General features: G+C 37.7%; 1 protein-coding gene across 2 annotated transcripts in view; it reads right to left on the bottom strand.

Moving 5' to 3' along the window:
* KLHL20 (kelch like family member 20) overlaps positions 1-21396 on the bottom strand; it is a 77882-nt gene extending 56486 nt beyond the window's left edge. Inside the window, exons 1-3 of one of the 2 annotated variants that reach the window (XM_005656716.4) lie at positions 21294-21396; positions 20336-20399; positions 8112-8685 (exon numbers count right to left, since the gene is read on the bottom strand). In XM_005656716.4, the coding sequence (XP_005656773.1) occupies positions 8112-8685; positions 20336-20358 (597 nt within the window). In that variant the 5' untranslated portion in view covers positions 20359-20399; positions 21294-21396. The remainder of the gene's footprint in view (positions 1-8111; positions 8686-20335; positions 20400-21293) is intronic. The other variant, XM_084977644.1, reaches the window with a different exon arrangement.
* Between the last annotated feature and the right edge of the window lie 1107 nt (positions 21397-22503).

Here is a 22503-nt window from a genome sequence, read left to right as displayed (position 1 = left end):
TAAAATCATCTATATATACAGTAAGCTATTAGGGATACACAAAACAATTAGATGTAAAATACAATATCAAAAACAGTACTCATGAGGGGAGGAGAGTACAACTGCAGGATTTTAAATTACATTTGAAAATAAGAAACCAGCAACTTAAAACAATCACATATATCTACATATGCATGTGTGCATATACATATTATTGCTATACAAAAGCCTCATGGTAACTGCAAAAGAAAAATCTTTAATAGATTTACAGAGAAAAAAGAAAAAAAGAATAGGAATCTAACACTAAAGATAGTCATCAAATCATGAGAAAAGAGAAGAAAGGGGAAAAAAAGACCTACAAGAGCAAACCACAAACAATTAACAAACAGTAATAAGAATATATATATTGAAAATTACATTAAATGTAAAGGGACTAAATGCTCTAACCAAAAGAAATAGGAGTGGCTGAGTAGATACAAAAACAAGATCTGTATATATGCTGCCTATAAAAGACTCACTTCAGATCTAGAGACACATACACTCTGAAAGTGAGAGGATGGAAAAAGGTACTTCACGTGAGTGAAAATTGTAGGCAGAGTAGCAATGTTTACATCAGACTTTAAAATAAAGAGTGAGGGTGGGGGGAAAATGTATACATGTAAGGATAACTTGATCCCCTTTCTGTACAGTGGGAAAAAAAAATAAATTAAAAAAATAAAATAAAGAGTAATAGAAGAGACAAAGGAGAACACTACATAATAAGAGAAAAATCCAAGAATAAGGTATAACAACTGTAAATATATATGCACTGAACATAGGAGCACCTCAATATATAAGGGAGATATTAACAGAGAGAAAAACAGAAAACTATAGTAGGGGACTTTAATACCCTAAAACTATAGTAGGGGACTTTAATACCCTACTTACATCAATGGCAAATCATCCAGACAGAAAAATCAATAAGAAAACACAGGCCTTAAATAACAAATTAGACCAAATGGGTGAAAATGATATATATAGAGCATTCCATCTGAAAACAGCAGAATACACACTCTTTTAACTGCACATGGATCATTCTCCAGGATAGGTCACATGCTAGGGCACAAAGCAAGCTTTGGTAATTTAAGAAAACTGAAATCATATCAAGCATCCATTTTGACCAACATGTTATGAGACTAGAAAACAACTACAAGAAAAAAACCCCACTAAGTTCCTACTGTGGTGCCGTGGGTTAATGATCCAGCTTGTCTCTGTGGAGGTGCCAGTTCAATCCCTGGCTTGGCATAGTGGGTTAAGGATCTGGCATTGCTGGTACTGTGCATATGTCCCAGCTCTGGCTTGGATTCGATCCCTGGCCAGGGAACTTACACGTGCTGTGGGTGTAGCCAAAAAGAAAAAGACAAAATCCCCACAAAACCCACAAGCATAGTGGGGAGACTAAACAATATGCTACTCAACAACCAATGGATCACTGAAGAAATCAAAAAATACCTAGAGACAAATCAAAATAAAAATATGACAATCAAAAAACTATGAGATGCAGCAAAAGAAGTTTTAAGAGGGAAGTTTATAACAATACAAATGTACTGCAGGAAATAAGAAAAATCTCAAATCAGCAACCTAACCTTATGCTTAAAGCAACTAGGGAGAGAACAAATAAAACCCAAAGTTAGAAGAAGTAAAGAAATCATAAAGATCAGAGCAGAAAAATGAAAGGAGACTAAGAAAACAACAGAAAAGATCAATGAAATTAAAACCTGGTTCTTTGAAAAAATAAACAAAATTGATAAACCTTTAGCCAGACTCATCAAGAAGGAAGATGAGGGGGCTTAAATCAATAAAATCGGAAATAAAAAAGAAGTAACCACCAACACCACAGAAATACAAAGGATCTTAAGAGACTATTATGATCGAAGGTATGCCACACACTTATGATCAATTAATCTACCATTAAGGAGGCAAGAATATACTATGAAGAAAAGACAGTATCTTTTTCATTAAGTGCTGGGAAGACTAGACAGCTACATGTAAAAGAATGAAATTAGAACCTTCTCTAACATAATACACAAAAAACAAACTCAAAATGGATTAAAGACTTAAATGTAAGGCCAGATACTATAAAACTCTTAAAGGAAAACATAGGCGGAATACTCCTTGAAACACAGCAATATATATATTTTTTTATCTGTCTCCTACCATGAAGGAAATAAAAGCAAAAATAAACAAATGGAACTCAATTAAACTTAAAAGTTGGGAGTTCCTGTTGTGGCTCAGTGGAAACAAACCTGACTAGTATCCATAAGGATGCAGGTTTGATCCCCAGCCTTGGTGAGTGGGTTAAGAATCTGGTATTGCCATGAGCTGTGGTGTAGGTCACAGATGTGGCTTGGATCCCATGTTGCTGTGGCTGTGGTGTAGGCTGGCAGCCGTAGCTCTGATTCGACCCCTAGCCTGGGAACTTCCATATGCCACACCTGCAGCCCTAAAAAAAGAAAAAAAAGCAAAAAAAAAGGTTTTTGCACAGCAAAAGAGACCATCAACAAAATGAAAAAGCACCTTACTGAATGGGAGAAAATATCTGCAAATGATACGATGATAAGAAATTAGTATGCAACATATATATACAGCTCATACAATCCAACATCAGAAGAAGAGATATTTTTCCAAATAGTAAATGCAGATGGCCACCAGACACCTGAAAAGATGCTCAACATTGCTAATCATGAGGGAAATGCAAACCAAAACCATAATGAGATATCACCAATCACCTGTAAAAATGGCTACCATCAAAAAGAACAGAAATAACAAATGCTGGCAACAATGTGGATAAAAGGGAACCCTAGAATAGTCTTGGCAAGAATGTAAACTAATACAGTCACTGTGGAAAACAGTATGGAGATTATTCAAAAAACTAAAAATAGATCTACCATATGACCCAGCAATTCCACTCCTGGGTATATATCCAAAAGAAACAAAAACACTAATTCAAAAACATACATGCACCCTAATGTTCATAGCAGCATTATTTATAATTGCCAAGAAACACAAGTGTATCAGATGAGTGGATAAAGATACAGCATGTGATTTTACACACACACACACACACACGCACACACACGTGCACACACACAATGGAATACTCCTGTGGCGCAGCAGGTTAAAGATCTTGTGTGGTCACTGCAGTGGCTTGGGTTCGATCCCTGGTCTGGGAACTTCCACATGCTGTGGGTGTGGCAAAAAAACAAAAAACAAAAAACCACAACAAAAAGGAATGAAATTTAGTCATCTGCAGCAACATGGATGGACTTGGAGGGCAATATGTTAAGTGAAATAAGTCAGACAGAGAAAGACAAAAATTATATATCGCTTACATGTGCAATCTAAAAAATGCAAACTAGTGAATATAGCAAAAAAAGCAGCAGACTCACAGAGACAGAGAACAAACTAATGGTTACCAATGGGGATGGGGTAATGTTATACAGAGGTGGGAGACGGGGGAGGTACAAACTACTGGGTGTAAGATAGGGCTCAAGGATGTATTGCACAAGACGAGTACAGAGAATATTTTATTACTGTTAATGGAAAGTAAATTTTAAAAGCCATATTTTAAAAGCCACAGCCACTCGGGATCCAAGCCACATCTGTGACCTACACCACAGCTCACGGCAACGCCGGATCCTTAACCCACTGAGCAAGGGCAGGGATCAAACCTGCAACCTCGTGGTTCTTAGTCAGCTTTGTTAACCACTGAGCCACGACGGGAACTCCAAATTTTTCTTTAATTAAAAAAAAGAAAACAAATTGGAAACAGATTCAAATAAGCAAATCACTGTTAGGAAAAAAATATACTTAAAATAAGCTTAAAAACTACACAAAACCTAACTGAAGAAAACTATACAACATTCCTAAGAGACACAGAAATAGAATTGAAGAAATACAAAGACATCCATTGTTTTTGGATACGACAACTCAATGTGCAAAAATGATTTCTTCTTAAGTTAACTCATAAATTAATATGATTTCAATAAATACAGGAAGAAGTTTTTCTTCTCAGAGCTGGATAATGTGATGCTAAGTTTATTTGGAAAAATAATTGTGCAAGAAAGAAGGAAAACACTGAAAAAAAGTTATATGGTGGGAGTGCTAGCTCTCGTACCATATTCTTCTGTATACTCTACAGAGCCTAAATAATTTAAACACAGCGAACAGTGCAGTACTGGTGCATGGCCTAAAACAGAAGGTCTAGAACCAAGCACACACACAAAGTCAGTTTATAGTAAAGATGTTATCTCAAATCACTGGGGCAAAGAAAGACTTTAAAGCCTTTTATTATATAGATATTTTAATATATTTTATATATAATAAGAAAAATGATAAAGAAAATATGGCAAAATGGTAACAACTACTTCATCTGGGTAAAGGGTATTTGGAAGTTTTTTCTTTTTCCTGCATTTCTTATGAACTTTAATTTTCTTTTTGAATTTTTTTCAAATAAAGTTTAAAAATTATTTTTCTATGGGAGTTCCCATTGTGGCACAGTGGAAATGAATCTGGCTAGTATCCATGAGGATGCAGGTTCAATCCATGGCCTCGCTCAGTGGGTAGGGGATCTGGCATTACTGTGTGCTGTGGTGTTGGTTACAGACACAGCTTAGATCCCAAGTTGCTGTGGCTGTGGCTGGCAGCTGTAGCTCCAATTTGACCCCTAGCCTGGGAACTTCCATATGCTGTAGGTGCAGCCCTAAAAAGCAAATAAATAAAATTTTTTTTCCTAATCTTATAGGTTAAAATGTGTTGTTTTGGTGTACGTTCAACCATGTCTAAGAGTGAGTATCCCTTCATGCTTTACACTTGAATGTTTCTTTTTTCTTTCTTTTTTTTTTTTTTAGGGCCACACCCTCGGCATATGGAGGTTCCCAGGTTAGGGGCTGAATCAGAGCTGCAGCCACCAGCCTATGTCAGAGCCACAGCAATGCAGGATCTGAACTGCGTCTGCAACCTACACCACAGCTCACAATACCGGATCCCTAACCCACTGAGGAAGGCCAGGGATCAAACCCACATCCTCATGAATGCTAGTCGGGTTAGTTAACCACTGAGCTACAACGGGAACTGCAGAATGTTTCTTTTTTCTTTTTTTCTTTTTTGTCTTCTTTTTGCCTTTTCCAGGGCCGTTCCCTCAGTATATGGAGGTTCCCAGACTAGGGGTCTAAGCGGTGCTGTAGCCGCCGTCTACACCAGAGCCACAGCAATGCGGGATCAGAGTCGTGTCTGTGACCTAGACCACAGTTCAAGGCAACGCCAGATCCTAACCCACTGAGCAGGCCAGGGATTGAACCCGCAACCTCATGGTTCTTAGTCGGATTCGTTAACCACTGAGTCACGACGGGAACTCCCAGAATGTTTCTTTTTTACACATTGTTTATTCATATCCTTTGCCTATTTTTCTTTTTTTTGTCTTTTTGCCTTTTCTAGGGCCACTCCTGCAGCATATGAAGATTCCTAGGCTAGGGGTCCAATCGGAGCTGTAGCCACCGGCCTACACCAGAGCCACAGCTCTGTCATGTATGTTCAAATAGGTTTTCTGAGTTTGGTATAATTTAATTTAGTTTACGGTGCTTTTTCATTTGTTATTGTTGTTATACACAACAACAATTTTTATGCAACCAAATTTATCAATCTTTCTTTATGGCTTCGGTGTTATATCCTGCTTAGAATGGCCATTTTTACCCCTGGCCTGCTAATGCTTTCTTCTAGAATTTAAAAAAATTTTTAGGTATAATTTATTTATTCATTGGGAATTCCATCTGTTTAAAGAGTTTATTTTTCCCCCAAATCACCGGTTTTCCTAATTACATATTTTAACCAATTTTATTCCCATATATTTTAACTCACCTCTAAATTACTTATAATACCTAATACAATGTTAACATTACATAAATAGTTGTTGGCACTTGACAAATTCAAGCGTCACCTTTGGGAACTCAATGGAATTTTTTTTCATATTTTTGATCCATGGTTGGTTGAATCTGTGAATGCAGAACCGGTGAATATATTATCTATATCTGGTTATTTCCTCCTTCTTAAAACAATCCCTTCCTTTGCATTTCATGACCCCCACACTGCTGATTTTCCTCTTCTCTCTACTCTAGTTATTCCCAGTGTCCTTTGCCAGTTGCTCTTTCACTAATCAGCCTCCAATATTGGAAAAATTTTAGGGTTTTTCCCCTTTCTTTCTACTATATGATAGCACTGACATTGATATTTTTTTTTTAACCTTGTTTATGGTGCTTTTTTGTTTTTAAAAAGTTTTAAATTCATTTTCAACCAAACTTCTTTTATGGCTTCAGGGTTAGTTATATCCTGCCTAAAAAGGATTAAGCCATAGTTTAATTAATGACTTAATTACTATGTTGATGATTCCTAAATTTTAATCTCAGCCTAACCTCTTTTCTAAGATACAGACTCATATAAACAGTGACCTGCTCAAATTCTCTATTTCGGTATCTCATAGGCATCTCAAACTGAATGTCTAAGATGGAATCCATGCTCTTAACTCCTCAAACTGTTTGCCTCTCCATAACATCTGTAGTACAGATTCCCAGAAATGGGGTTGCTGAGTCAAAAAGCGTGAGAAAAAAGTGTGTAATTTTGATAGTTACTGCCAAATTTCCTTTCAGAGGGGTTGTATCAATTTATATGTACACTAGCAATGTAGCTAATTCTCCTTGGTCTTGTCAACGGGGTGTGTAAATCAAACTTTGTAATCTGATACATTAAAAAATAGTACTCTGGTGTAGTTTTGTGTTTCAGTTATTATGAACAAGTTTGAAAAGATTTTCATATGTTTAAGGACAATCTGAATTCCTTGTTTACTGCCCATTTTTCTACTAGGTCACTGGTCTAGGTTACTGACCAACAGGAGCTCTTGATATACTAAGGAGATAGCATTTGTGATATGAGTTGCAAATATTTCCCCTCCATTTGTCTTTGACTTTTGCCTTGTTATTGTTTTGCTTCATTATGCAGAAATTTTTAATTTTTATATGGTCAAATCTATCAATTTTTTCCTCCATGCCTTTTGGGTTAGTCAATTAGAAAGGTCTTCTTCTTTTCAAGATTATAAAGGAATTGCTTCATATCATTTTCTACTAGTTTCATGGTTTCGCTTTGTATTTTTAAACCTTTGATTCATTGGAGGTTATTCTGGTGGACATAAGAGTGACATTAAAATATGAAAAGGATCACATCTTTCCTTTGCTTAAAATGTTTTAATGGTGTTCTATTGGTCTTAAGATTAAATCTCAAATTCTTAACATGGTCTATTAACTCCAATGTGATCTGGCTCTGTTCTTTCTGTAAAAGCATTATCTAACACCCTCCCCTTTGCTCTCTGGATTTCAAAGGTTCCTCAAACTTGTTAACATTTCTGCATGTCTCAGAATTTTGTATGCACTGTTCCAGAACCAAAAGTAAATCTCTCTGTAATACACTGTTAAATCATCCAGGGACTCTTCTTTGTAGCACCTATTAACTATAATTAATTATTTGTATAATTAAGCATTCAACTGCTGTCTTTCCTGCTAGATTATAAACTCCACTAGAAGAGACACCTAGGTATCTTGTTCCCAAGTGCAGTGGCTAAAGCACAGTAGCTTTACAAATATTGATTAAATGAATGAATGAAAAATAGGTTTAATAATTATTTTGATAACATCTAATTTCACTTTTCTGATTATTAGTTCACCAAATAATCTCTGATGTACAATTTATTTTGCTGAACAATCCATAAAATCAGGAAGGAAATGCTTCATGCAAATGACCAGTACCAAATATCTTATCAGACACAAATCTCCTTATAAATTAATAAACCATATTCTGACTTGAAAATTAGCCTTTTATGAATGTGGCTGGGGGAAATCAATCCTTAAACTTTAGTTTTTGCTAAGGGAATACAAAATTGTTTTCCAATATAAAAACAAGGCTTAGAATTTATAACCTATTTCTCTGATATTATGAGTTAGAATCAACAATAAACACTTAAGCAGGTATGTGTTAGTTAGCACAATATGAGCCCATATTGCTCTCCTGACAAATACATTGTGAATGCATGCAAACCAAGTACAACTCACCTCTTGAAAGTTATGCTGAGTGAACTTGTCAGCTATCCTTAGCAACTCACGACATGAATGTGTGTCAGCAAATGCCCGAATGCCCAGGCAGTTAGAAGGATCTAATTGTCTCTTTAAGAATTCACAACAGGCTTCCTGTATTTCTGCCAGTTGGAGGAGGCAAGCAGCTGGCAGAAGGGTCTGAACATTGCCCTCTTCCACAGTTATCTGGGAGGTATATGCGAAGTCTATCAGTAGTTCCATAGCCCTCTCATCTATGTCTCGGATCACTACTTCTGTCTGACGGCTCTCTGCCAATTCTCCTGTAAACATCGCTCGGAAGTAGGGACTACAGGCTGACAAAATGACTCGATGGGCATATATCTTCTTAGCGCCCACAACTAGCACCACATCACATAACTCCCGGTGCTTTCTCAGAAGGTTAATCACTTCCAAGGTTTGTCGAGGGTGTTTGTCCGAAATATAGGGCATGCGGGCAGGTTGGGGAACCCCTTCTGGCAGTTTGTTGGGGTCTCCAAGGGTGCAGCGGCTTGTTACATCCATTCCAGTCTCTCCTGGTCGAATGTTGGTACACCTACGGGAATGGGGGTGGAAGAGAAGATGGCAGTATTCTTAGAAGTACATTCTTACATTTCATATATATCATTTCATATGTAGAAATTCAGGTGTTAACTTACTAGGCAAATGCTATAAACTTAAATTATTGATAAATAAGTAGAACTAAGATATTTGCATTTTCATAATCATCATACTGTATCTATCAATAGGCAGGAAAAAGGGCCTATGCCTCTCAGTTAAGACAGTAACTATTCTTTTAACAAACATATACCAGTTCTTAAAATTTACAAAGCATTTTCCTATGGATAGAAAAAAATTCAAAGGAATATAAAGAGGCAATCAGGGAACATAATTATCTAGGAGAGATACATGAAGAGCCAGAAAGAGGGCAACCAGGATAAAAAATGTGGTTCACAAAAGCAAAACCTACAAACTACTTGTTTATACTGGAATGAAGACCTGACTGGCATAAGATATCAGGTTACTACAAGGGTATATATTTTTTTGTGAAGTAGGACCATCACATTGGATTTTTCCAGAGCATAGGTGAAATATCCAACACACATGCTTTAGACTGTTTATTTCTATTCTGATTCTATACTTACTAAGCAGTCTTCTGACATACAATTCTTTCACAAGTAACATGTTATTTAAAAGAAGGGTAGGTGACTCCAGTGTCCCGATCGCTGGGTTTTAGGCCAGCCTCATGTGAATCTCAGAAACTAATCATCTGTGACTATATTAAGATAGTCTAATACCAGGCCTGCAAGGTACCGCTAAAGCTGTAGCACTGACAAGACCTACAGTCTAATAAAACACTGGAGGGTCCGACAGAGTACCCTGGAAGGGAGAGGAGAATCTCAAAGGACAGTTTGGGAAGAAGAACCTACATTTACATTACAAAGACATAACTTGAAAACAAAGAACAGATTTTTTCCTTTCTCTAAAAACAACCTGTCTTTCCAAAGTATTTATAAATTCAGTCTTTCTATGCTTGGCCTCAGCCTACCAGGTGACAGTGTTCCAGAGTACAAACTGTTCATAACTCCTGACATCTGGTAGAAACAGCACTGTTCATGCCTGACACTGTAAACTGAAACAAAGCTGGGCAAGTTAAAGGATCATTTTTACCATCCACATAAACAATCAAGAAGGCTTTTAACCACAGTGCTTAATAGTGCCTTGTTTGTAGCAGATGCTGAAAGAACAGATCATGTTGGTTACTAGTGGTATAGTCAAGCTTTAAAAAAAAATCCCATTAAAGACAAGACCAATTTAAAAATTCCTATTGTAATAGTGACACTGTATGTTGAAATTAAATGTTTTTGTTGTAACCTTAATTATGTACATAAAGATGGTACTGTTAAGTTCAGATATAAACAATTTTTAAATTTCATCTAAGTGCAATATGGATGCTAATTTATACATATCTACTCATGCCATAGCAAAAAAAAAACTGCTGTTATTATTACATTAGCAAAGGCTCGACTTTCAATAATGGGTAGTTTCTATACTTTAATCAATTGTCTGGTTTACAAACTCAGAAGGAGTTTTCTTAAATGTGGTCATTCTCTAAAAGTTCTGTTCTTTCTACTCTGTATACACATTCTTGAGGAAGTGCATTTATCTTTTTTTTTTTTGCCTTTTTCTAGGGCCGCTCCCGCGGCATATGGAGGTTCCCAGGCTAGGGGACAAATCGGAGCTGTAGCCACCGGCCTACGCCAGAGCCACAGCAACGTGTGATCCGAGCCGCGTCTGTGACCTACACCGCAGATCGCAGATCACGGCCAACACCAGATCCTTAACCCACTGAGCAAGGCCAGGGACCAAACCCACAATCTCATGGTTTCTAGTCAGATTCGTTAACCACTGAGCCACGACAGGAACTCCGGGGAAGTGCATTTAATTCATGGTTTCTATCACCTGTATGTGAATGGCTAAAGGATTCCTAACTCCTACCTGGACAAGTTCTGAATTCAGATCCATGCGAATGTCCCACATCACTTAAACTCGATATTTATCAAGGACATTACCTATAACTGATTCCTTGACTCTCTACCTTCCCCCAGGCAGGTGCCTCTCCTCCAGTCTTCCCTGGATCAATAAAAAGCAATTCATTCTTCCAGTTGCTCAGGCCAAAAATCTTGGAGCCCCTTCCCTTTCATACACCCTCAAACCCAACCCATCAATAAATCTTGTCATTTTCCCTCCAAATAATACTTAGAATCCAACACTTCTCTATATTTCCACTAGTCCCACCCTAATTCAGGCTGGGCTCACCCTTATTGTAATAGCCTTGTAAGTGGTCTGCTTATTTACACTTTTGCTGATTTGCATTTTCTTCTCTAAATAACCAGAATGATCCTTTAGAAAAGTCAGATTATGCCACTTCTCTGCTCAAAATCCTTTAAACACTCACAATAAAAACGAAGCCTGTTGGGTTACAGAACCTCTAAATGACTCCTCCCCCTCCTCCTACTACTCCTCTTGCTCACAGTTCTCTACTCACACAGACTTTGTTGCTATTTTGGGGCCATGGCAAGGCCTCTCTTCCTTCAGAACCTTAATCCTTCTTCTTGAAAGGTTCTTCCCCAAATATGTGCAGAGCTCATTTCCTTATTTCTTTCGGATTTCTGTTTAACTCTCAACCTATCAGACCTTGCACAAAACAGCATTTTTTTACATTTACTACCCTATACCCTTTATTTTGCATAATGTTTCTTTATAAATAATTATCTCCTGTTATGAAATACTGGCTTTCTCCCCCAACTAGAACATAAACTCCATGAAAACAAGGCTTCTGTTCTCTTTTGCTCAATGCTATACTTCAAAGCTGGATGCAGTGCTCATTACATAGTTGTCAAATGCACTCAACTTTTCTTCCTGCCAAATTAAGCTATATCATCCTCCAAACTTTCTCGTCTAGTTCTCTTGAAAAAATTTGCCAGGTTTGTAGCCAGGCAAACATAGGCTCACACCTTAGCTCCATCATTTACTAGGTATAGTCCTGGGCAAATTACTTAATTTCTCTGATCCTTGAGTTCATCATTTGTAATGTGAGGATAATTACAATTACCTCACAAGAAGAGTGACAGTTTTGGGATCTGTTTGAATGTAGGTCCTCAGACTCCAATCAGTGCTTTATCCCAAACTGTCTTGGTCAAATGGATCAAGCATTTGAAATGAAAATGACCCTGGCAATCTGGTTTATGTGGTAGTTATCCTTAGAGGGAAGAAAGAGCAAGCATGCTGCTATCTGACTGGACTACAGCACTCTTTTAGGAGAGTGAGAAGGAGCAAGAACAGGGATCACTGGTGGGCTGAGACTTTTAAGCGGTACCTCATTTTAAATCTTCTGAGAAGTTGTATTTAATTCTAGTAATTTAATCCTTGAAGTAAAATTTATTTCTATCCATTAAATAAATTAAACTTCTACAGTTGTTCTCTTTGTTTTTCTAAATGTTTACTTTAAAAAAATCCTATATTCTCCATCATTCCTATCACACCCAGAGACAGAAAAGGTCACCCCCGCCCCATACATTTTTCTGGGCAAAACTGAAGAGAGATTATAATAAGTAATCTAGAAATAGACTGTTTTCACACTTTGTCACATCTATATTCACAACTATTTTGTTTGGAGTCTGATGGATTAAGCACTCTAAGGGCTTAAGGGGTGGGGTTGTAAAGTGAAGTATGAATTGCTTTCCAGAACAGCACAGAGCCTTAGGAAAGCAAGTCTGATTGTCCAAGGGAAAATTCATCTAGAGAGGAGTTCCCATCATAGCTCAGCGGGTTACAAACCTGACTAGTATTCATGAGGATGCAGGTTCAATCCCTGGCCTCAATCAGTGGGTTAAGGATCTGGTGTTGTCGTGGCTGTGGCATAGGCGAGCAGCTGTAGCTCTAAATTTGACCTTTAGTCTGGGAACTTCCATATGTCACAGGTGCAGCCCTAAAAAAGAAAACCAACAACGACAAAAAACACCCAACAACACCAACAAAAGAAAATTCATCTAGAGAAACTAGAGGATCTGAAATTATTCGCTTGTTTATTTTTTTATTTTTTCTATTTTCTTTTGCTTTTTAGGGCCACACTCACAGCATGTAGAGGTTCCCAGGCTAGGAGTCCAATCAGAGCTACAGCTGCTGGCCTACACCACAGCCACAGCAACAGAGGATCTGAGCTGCATCTGCGACCTACACCACAGCTCATGGCAACGCCGGATCCTTAACCCCCTGAGTGAGGCCAGGGATTGAACCCACAACCTCATGGTTCCTAGTTGGATTCGTTTCCACTGTGCCAAGACTGGAATTCCAGAAATTATTTGCTTTCTAACCTGTGGATTTCTATCACAATACTGAATTAAATTACAAATATATAAAAAAAGAAACTGAACTCAAATAATATTTGGAATAACTTAATTTACAAGACTAAACTACACATGTTTTAAGGTTGAAGGAGGCAAGTGGAGGGATTACTGCAGACTCTATCTACTGTTAACAAACTAGGGAGGCCAAATAGAGCTTTTACCTTCTCCTACGAAATGACTCCGCCAATTCTAGGAAAGAGTCAGTCTTTCTAAAACCAAAAGGATATAAAATCTGCTAATGATACGTCTGGCAGATTTTGTATTCTGTTAGCATTTATGAAAAGCACAACTTCAAGATAAATTCTATTAATGGCCTATTTTACCATCAATTCTCTCAAACTTTAACATAATCTTGATTTTGTTCTTCTACTAGCTATATCCTTCAAGGGAAGCTGACAATGTCTCCAACTTTAAGAATGACTCCTGAATCCTCTTAAATCAATTAGCTGATGGAATTCTCTTACCTAAGCTGGTCACCAAACTGTAGGAACAGACTTATGTTCCATAATTTAAGGAGAATTTCTTATGCAAGGCGTTAATAAGGAAGAGTGTAGCATTCTACATTGGTAAGGGTGGTAGGGGGGTGGAAAAGCAATTTCAAGTTGGGATGAAGCTGATATTGCAGAGGCTCTATTGGAGACAGAGAGAACCTGGGTCCCAGTTGATATTATCAAGCCAGGCAACCCTGGAGTCCACCCCACATCTAGATTTCTTGTTATGTAAACAAAAGATTTCCATATTGATTAAGTCATTTGACTCAGGAAATTGAGCTTTCAGCTCAAAATATTCTGATACCAAAAACAGAGTAGTTAAAATGTTAAAGAGTAAAATTAGCCACATAGTCTAAGTTACAACCAAGCTGAATATAGAAAATTACCCTTGCTTTGACTGGCCACCTACTCCTGTATATAGAGTTTCTTCCTCCATTATTATCAGATTTTCTAAATATGATATTGATAGATTAAGAATTATGGTTTGAATTTACGCCTTTTCTTTCAAATGAAGAAAAAGGTGGGATAAAGACTAGATACTCTTTCTTCCCTGGCTGACTGCCCAACTCCTATTAGGCTGTTATATTAAGTCTTAAAATACTGTGTTTCTCTAACACCACCTATGTGGGGGTGCTTGGTAAAAATGCAGATTCTTCTTAAGAGGAGCTAGACAAATCAAAATCTTGCGATATGTGGCTTGCTACATTTAGCAAGCAAGTTATTTAAACACAAATTAAAGTCTGACTAATAACTGGTTAATAAATTTAACAAATAATATTTCTTTCCTAGTATAAGCTGGTTTTTACAAGAAGAATACATTGAAACACAAGAGGCATAAGCAGGTTCATTATGACTAGGTCAAAGAACAGCTGGAGTGGGTGTTCAAAATGCTATGGTCAGAAAACATTAGGTTTTATGACTTCAGACAACATTTTTCTGATTGATAGGAATCAATTTTTGAAGTGAATAAAGGTAAAAGTCACAAGAATTTTAGAAGGTCAAGGAAATGTAGGCTAGGTGAATAGAGGGGTTGTTCCCATGAATACTGAATCTCCTTAAATGACGGAAGAATCAAATTATGTGCATATAGGAAGCAAAGACCAAAGAATAAATCAAGTATCTTAAATATTCTTCATGTTTACTAAAGAAATGTTAGAATTTTTGGTACCTCCCTAAGTACACTTAATAACACTTCCACCCACCCAAAATGTGTAAGTCAACTTAAATTTGAGAGCTATCATGTCACTTATTCCTCAGGACTCCTTCAAAAATAACAGACTCTACTGAGAAAAGAATAATTTTATGTAAGTGGCTATGACTATTTGAAATCAAGTACAATAAAAAGTTTGAAAAAACCATAGTCTTCTAAAGCATTTATAATCAAGTTTTATCTATTAGTCCAAAGAGCTACAGAATTTTTCCTTAGCTTGGAATTGTGCTATCTCCTAGATGAGCATCTCTCCCTTTATACTTCAAAATTTTTGTTTTAATTTAGAAATTAACAGCCTCCTCTTCAAAAAAAAAAAAAATCTGTTGAGTTGACCCTCAAAGTCCTAAGCACATTTGAATAGGGAGAGCTAGAGATTTGAGTATATACATCCTTAAAACAGAAATAACATCTTATAGTGCCTGTTCTGCTTATTAGAAGAGCACCCACCAGGCATACATTCCATATCTGATTCCAGACCAGAAAGCCAGGTTGTTAATCCCTTCATGTGAAAACAGGTCAAAAATGCTTCAGCTCTAAGACATCTCATCATTGTTTGCTGGATGAAATAAAGGTCAGCATTGCATGCCCCGGCTCAGCAATCAAGGTAAGATGGAGGAAGGGCCATGCAAGCAAGCTGATCTCCCTACATGTTAGGAAAGCAAGTCTTCCTGGACAGCAACCTCCTATCTGACATCTCATTGGCAGCACTGTATTACAATGCCATCCCAAAATGCAAAGAGTACTAAAGATATCAAGTATAATATTCACTTTTCTTGAGTGTATATATTAGGAAGAAAGGAAGGAAAGGTGTTGAGTAAGCCAATGTACAATGTACAGCCACATCAAGAAAGAGCCAAATCAAGCAGGTATTATCTTATACTATCTTAAGTACACATTTTAAACTGGCAAAAGATAAAGAGGAAATTCTACAGTCAAGTGATCTGAATGGGATTTGTCTTTTGATGTTGAACTCAAGGAGCTCACCTGATCTTCATCATTAGTGAACATTATCAATATAAACTCTAGATACAATTAAGAAAACAGATGCAGAGAAACTAAAGCTTTTTACCCATTTATGAATCTTCACTGGATTTTTGCCTTAGGCCCCACCTTAGACACCTCTAGTACTCTCTAGGATTCTGTTTTGGGCATCCTCCTTTTCTGTTCTACCCTCATTCATACTTACAACTTCAAGAATATTCTGCATACTGATGACTCATGTCCCCCCGCCTCCAGCCCAAATCACTCTTCAGCCACAGACCTATATTTCAATTACATGCTGGCTATCTCTATCTGGCTGTTTCCCAGACATAATAATCTTAAAGTATATGAAAGAGAATCTATTCTTGACTTACTGAAACCTATTCTTCTTCCTGTATTTTTCAATCTCATTATCTTATGATTAGGTAGCACCTAGTTTCCCAATTTGGAATTTTTGGCATCATTTACATTGTTATCTTTTCCTTACTTTATATCATCAAATCCTTTTGATTTTACTATTAAACAAACTCCCAATTCCATCCACTTTTCCCAGTCTCCCTTTCCACAGACCTACTTCATGTTCTCATGATCTTTCATCTAATCTACCACAACTCCTTTAAATTAGTTTTATTTTTATCTTTTATTTTGGGGGGCATCATTTCTTCTCTCTTTCCAGTCCACATTCTATTTTCTAGCTCCGTCCAAAGAACAAATCTGATTTGTATAACAATATTCATTTGCTCTTAAAGGTTAAAGTCAAAACTCTTTCCCATGGTTGCAGCCTTGTTTTCCATGTTTTTCCCCTTTCCCTCGTCACATATTCTATTTTTTTTTTTTTTTGGTCTTTTTTTTTGCTATTTCTTGGGCCGCTCCCGCGCATATGGAGGTTCCCAGGCTAGAGGTTGAATCGGAGCTGTAGCCACCGGCCTAGGCCAGAGCCACAGCAACGCTGGATCCGAGCCACATCTGCAACCTACACCACAGCTCATGGCAATGCCGGATCGTTAACCCACCGAGCAAGGGCAGGGACTGAACCTGCAACCTCATGGTTCCTAGTCGGACTCGTCAACCACTGCACCATGACGGGAACTCCTCGTCACATATCCTATACTTGGGTTATACTTATATTCCATACATGTTATACCCGTCCAGGTCTTGGGGTCTTCTTCTTTTTTTTTTTTTCTGCATAGCTGTTCCTTCTGTTTATGGTGTCTTTTATTATCTCCCTTTTTAAATTCTTACCCTTTAAAGTGCACTCTTTACTTTAAAGCAAATTCTTATTCTTTCTAGAAGATCCAGCTCAAATATCACCATATCTGTGAAGCTTTCCCCATCTCCACAGAGGAGAGGTTTACATCTCTGTTAAAATCCTATTTGGAGTTCCCCTGTGGTGCAGTGGGTTAAGGATCCAGCATTGTCACTGCAGGGGCTTGGATCACTGCTGTGGCATAGGTTTGATCCCTGGTCTGGGAATTTCCATATGCCATGAGTGCAGCCAAAAAAAAAATAATAATAATAAATAAAATAGAAAACTGTTCATGTTGTATTATGGTATCTGTTTACATGTCTTTCCATCACTTCATCTGTATATATGCAGTATACAGGCATAGAACAAGTATTATGAACATTTGGTGAGTGAATAAACCAATTCCTGTTAAAGCCAAGCTTAGTTTACTATTTGTATATTTAAGGAAAGATGGAAGAATTATACTGCAAAACGTTTTACTGTCTCTAAATTAAATAAATGATTAAAAAATAATATTTTGGGAAATAGGCACACTGTTGATGAGACCACAGATTGGTATAATCTCTAAGGAGGGAAGTTTGTTAAAATTAACCAAAAATTTTAAATGCATGTACTCTTTGGGCAATTTTAGTTGTTTTTTTTTTTTTTTTTTAGGGCCGCACCTGCGGCACATGGAGGTTCCCAGGCTAGGGGTCTAATCGGAGCTATAGCTGCTGGCCTATGCCAGAGCCACAGCAATGCCAGATCTGAGCCACATCTGTGACCTATACCACAGCTCACAGCAATGCAGGATCCTTAACCCACTGAACGAGGCCAGGGATCAAACCTGCAACCTCATGGTTCCTGGTCGAATTCATTTCTGCTGCACCACGATGGGAACTCCTCTTTGGGCAATTTTACATCGAAGAATTTATTCTATACTTACAAGAATTTATTCTATACTTATACATACATGGATATTCATTGCAGAGCTGGATATAACAGCAAACCATCTGAAATAACTTAAATGTCTCTCAATGAGACTAGTTAACTTTGTGCCTACAGATAATAGAACACTATGTAACTATTAAAATGAATAAGATGGGTCTATAGGTATTTGCCATAATCTACAAAATAATATATGAAGTGAAAAAAGATACAGAAGAATGTGTATGATATGCAAACATACATGTTTTTTAAAAAGGGGATAATCTATATATGCTTGTAAATGCATTATAATACCGTGAAAAGAATGAATAAGAAACTGCTTTCAAGTGATTCTTCTGGAGAGGAAAACTGGGAGCTTGGGAGCTAGGGTCAGTATTAGCTGACTTTTCACTGAAGAGCCTATTTTATCTTTTAAGTTTTGTAGTATTTACACATAATAGCTAGTTAAATAAATGAATGCAATGAAGTTTTACTAATAATATGCCAGTCAGTTTCATAAAACCTTATGATAAGGCATTAGAATACTCTTAAAAACAATTTTCAATCTTTTCTTGGTCATGGTGCGCCACCCCCCTGCCTTGGGAAAAATCTGCAGGTACTGTTCAATTGTTGAGTGGTTCAAGCAATCATTCAGTGATCATTAGGTGCCAGGGATGCAAAGATATAGAAGACACATGAGACTCAAAAAGCTCACACTCCCGCAGGGAGAATAAACATATATTCAAATAATCTCAATATAAACAGTTATTTCTTTTTTCTTTTCTTTTTTTTTTTTTTTGGCCGTGCCCATGACACATGGAAGTTCCTGGGCCAGGGACTGAACCCTTGATACAGCAGAGACAATGCCAAATCCTTAACCAATAGGCCAACAAGGAACTCCTAAATAGTTATTTCTCATTCAAAGCTTCTCCAATAGCAGGTAAGTATAAACCCAAATGCTTTTTATGTTGCAGCAGCAAGAATGACAGCCCAATAAGGAAAGAGCAGGGAAGTGTGACTGTGACCTAACACACGTAGCAGGTAGAAGTGAAACCAGAGAGCAATAGTAGGCCAGGCTCTGCCCAAGTGATGGTGATGAAAAAAAAAACCAGGAACTTAACAATTAATGGCGCCAAAATTCTCCAACATCATTTTGATTAACTGGCAATGTTATATAATAAAACAAGAAAAAAAGGGTAGATATGAGTGATTAAGCAAATATTTTATATGGAAATTATTGATAAACCAAAAACATTCCCACATTTTAAAAATTAAAAATTAATTTTTTAAAATTAATAAGCTCTTATTTTAATAATTACATAAGATATGACATTCCTGGGAGCTGAGGATGAGAAACAATCAGTGGCTTTTTGAAATCATGTTAGAAGTTGAAATAACAAAGCACTTAATATATGTGTTAATTTCTTCATGTACTTTCAAACATTATTCCTACTATAGAATAAGACAAATAAGAAGGTCTATAATGGCATTTATTATATCTACAATAACTCTCCATTTGGAGATCTCAAAGCATTTGCAAACATTCATTACTCTCAATATCCTGGTCAGATATATTAGAGAAGAAAATTGGGGCACAGAGAAGATGAATAACTCAAGGGCAATCAAAAAAACTCAGTAATAGATTTGGAAAAATATTCATATTCTGGTTCTTGTTCCTTAGTTCTAAGTCATATCCCCATCATGGTATGCTTCTTTTCTTGAAAGGGTCTGCCAGAGCTGTTTATCTTTGATGTTAAACAAAAAATAATTAAATACAGTTCAATAAGAGTGAAATGAGTTTAAAAATGAAGAAATAGAACTGGGCTGACTTTATTTCAATAACGATTTGAGTCCTATTTGTTAAAACAGATTGAGAAAAAGCATTACTAAATTCTAGGGTTGAGAAGGTCTATAAGTGTCTATATTTTCCCACACACTGTTCTATTTTTCTATGGACTAAGTTATTATGTCAAATACCTTTTTTAGTCTTCTAACAATCTTCCCTGCAATGCAGCTATTTTAATTCAAAGAACAAATGTATTAATGAACATGAGTGACATAACCAAAACCATAATTAGACATTCAGTACAGCGTATTATAAAAAATCATTATTCTTATATGGCAACAGAACCCTCTGTATTCTACAGGGAATTGAAGACTATAACTAATCTGTATAGTATCACAGTACGCATAATATTATCACAAAAAAATTACAACGCAAAAAAGAAAATTGAAGTGTTAACTACATAAAGCTCAAAGCACTCTTTAGAAATTTAAGTTCTACATTTTATTTTATTTAAAAAGCTATTAATTCCTAATATTACCTTTATTTTACAAGAATTTTTAATTCTAAACAGAATTTGGTAAGATTTGACAATCTTTTAAAAAGATTTAAATGAAGCCCTAGATTATTACGTAAATTTCATTTATTGAAACAGAAGATTTTCTTCCTAAATGCCTACCTGCGCATTGGCTTTCCTTCCATGCACCATGAAAAGTACCCTTCACCACACTCTAAAGCCGAACCTAAGACAACAGAAAAGCAGTAACTTAATAAAAACTATTTCTGATTTCTCCAGTAACAATCTCTACACATTCATCTTGTTCAGTGATAAAGAATTTTATATCCTACCATACGAAAGGCCTTTTGCAGATGCACAATCACAACCCTTAGCTAGCACCTTTAAGATGACCACCCTCACTCTGAACGCTAAAACGATTATATGGGAAGGTGAGAAAAGGTGCGCTAAATAGTCCCCCGACTGCTAGGTTAGTCTTCTCTCTTCAAAAAGTGCTTGGAGACATTTAACTTTGACAGAGTATTTACCAGATACCCCCAGCAGTACAAATACGATCAATCAGATAGAGAACACACGGGCTTAACGAGGGATATGAAAGCTCTTAGCTTGCCCAGAAGTGACAAGAAGCAGGAATAGGCACTTGCCATAAAAACAAACCAACTTCCCTTGCGATAGCCCGGGCTCCTAGAACAGAGTAGACAAACTATGGCTTCAGACTAACAGTCCCTCTACAAGCCCTTCCCCTCAGTTCCCGAAACAATGTTCATCACCCACTTGGCAAAGTCTTGAGGGTTAAGCGGGACGCACCGTATCCACTTTCTTTCCCCTAAATTCCGCCCCCGGTCTAGGGAAGCTGTCCAGGGTGCGGAACCCCACGCCCTAAGGCAGAACAGCCCAGCGCCGCCACGGGCTCCGGGGTAGGGTTGCCAGCCAGCTCGAGCGCAGTCAGGTGCCCCGCAAGGCCCAGCCCCAGTGCCCCGAACAGCCCCTTCTTGGTGCCTACTGACAAGCAGCGTGCAAAGCACGGCCCCTACCCACCTGGGCAGCCCAGCAATTTAGAACCGCAGATATTGCAAACCACTTGCTTCCCACTGCCCCAGCTCTAAGGCGGCTAACCTACCGGCTCCAACACTTTCTTGTCTTCCGTAGCCTCTTCTGCTTCCTCCTTTCGGCACCTCCACCCTTTTCTCTGCAGACGCTAGCGCAAGCAGGATGCGGCTCCCGGAGCGATTTCCTCCCCACCCTCGCTCCACTGCACCAGCAGGAAGTTGTCCTGTTCCTAAATACTTCCCTCTGGAACCCACATACTCCGACAAAGGGTTCCGGAGCAGATCAGGAAGTAGCCTTGCCCTGCTGGGGGCTTGGGTACTCTCAAAGACTGCATGTGCAGTTATCCAGTTCCTTGCACCCCGAGAGTGACCACTGTGCGAGTTCATCACTGAACTGGCAGTATCCGAATACTGAAGTCTCCTCCTCTCTTCGTTTTCCCCAGCAGAAGCCAATAGAAAGATGATAGGAGTCATGGAAAGCCAGGAATTTTGATTTATTTGTAGCTGGTGGTCTCCTATTAGCACAATCTTTCCTCTAATTGTGGACCGAATGATTGACACATGCATGTATGGGGTTTACACAAATTAGGTCCCTACTATGTGCAAGCTGCTGAGGATCCACAGACAAATCATAAACAGAGGCAACCTCCTAGATTTTCCACTGTTTAGGTTTCAAAACACCAGGGTTTTATTCAGGATGGCTATGTTAGCTTGCCCTTTCACTTAGCATTCACCAACAGACATTTAACAAAACACTTCTGTGTACCCACTTTAGCATTAGGTAGGAAAAAATATATTTTTCAATTTGTCATTTGGCCCATTTTCCTACAGCACACAGTCACAAAATTTTCACTCTATGTTTAGGAAACAAACAGGTGACAGTGTGGGGGATGCAATTATCAGTAATATCAGTGAAAGACTGTTGTTGGTTTCTTGTTGACTATATAGGCTAAGCATGAACTTAACCAGATTTTCATGGGATCTACATAGGATTGTCTAGTTGTTTCTGAACGGGAAAGTATACCTTTTGTTAATTAGCTTGTAGTGGGAAATGCATGGTATTTAGATCCAGGTATTCATAGTTTCAAATCCCAGGCCTGTGACTGACTAGCTTTAAGATCATGTTGTATATCCGGGAGTTCCTGTTGTGGCACAGTGGAAACAAATCTGACTAGGAACTATGAGGTTGCGGGTTCAATTACTGGCGTCGCTTAGTGGGTTAAGGATCCGGTGTTGCCATGATTTGTGGTATAGGTTGCAGATATGGCTCGAATCCAGGGT

This window comes from Sus scrofa, chromosome 9 (genome assembly GCF_054392235.1).
Source record: "Sus scrofa isolate SSC_HxYL_T2T_F1_AM1 chromosome 9, Sscrofa_HxYL_maternal_Yorkshire_Landrace_v2.0, whole genome shotgun sequence".
NCBI classification, from domain to species: Eukaryota; Metazoa; Chordata; class Mammalia; order Artiodactyla; family Suidae; genus Sus; species Sus scrofa.
The sequence above is the reverse complement of the archived record's forward strand: the minus strand, read 5'-3'. Positions and strand labels throughout refer to the sequence as shown.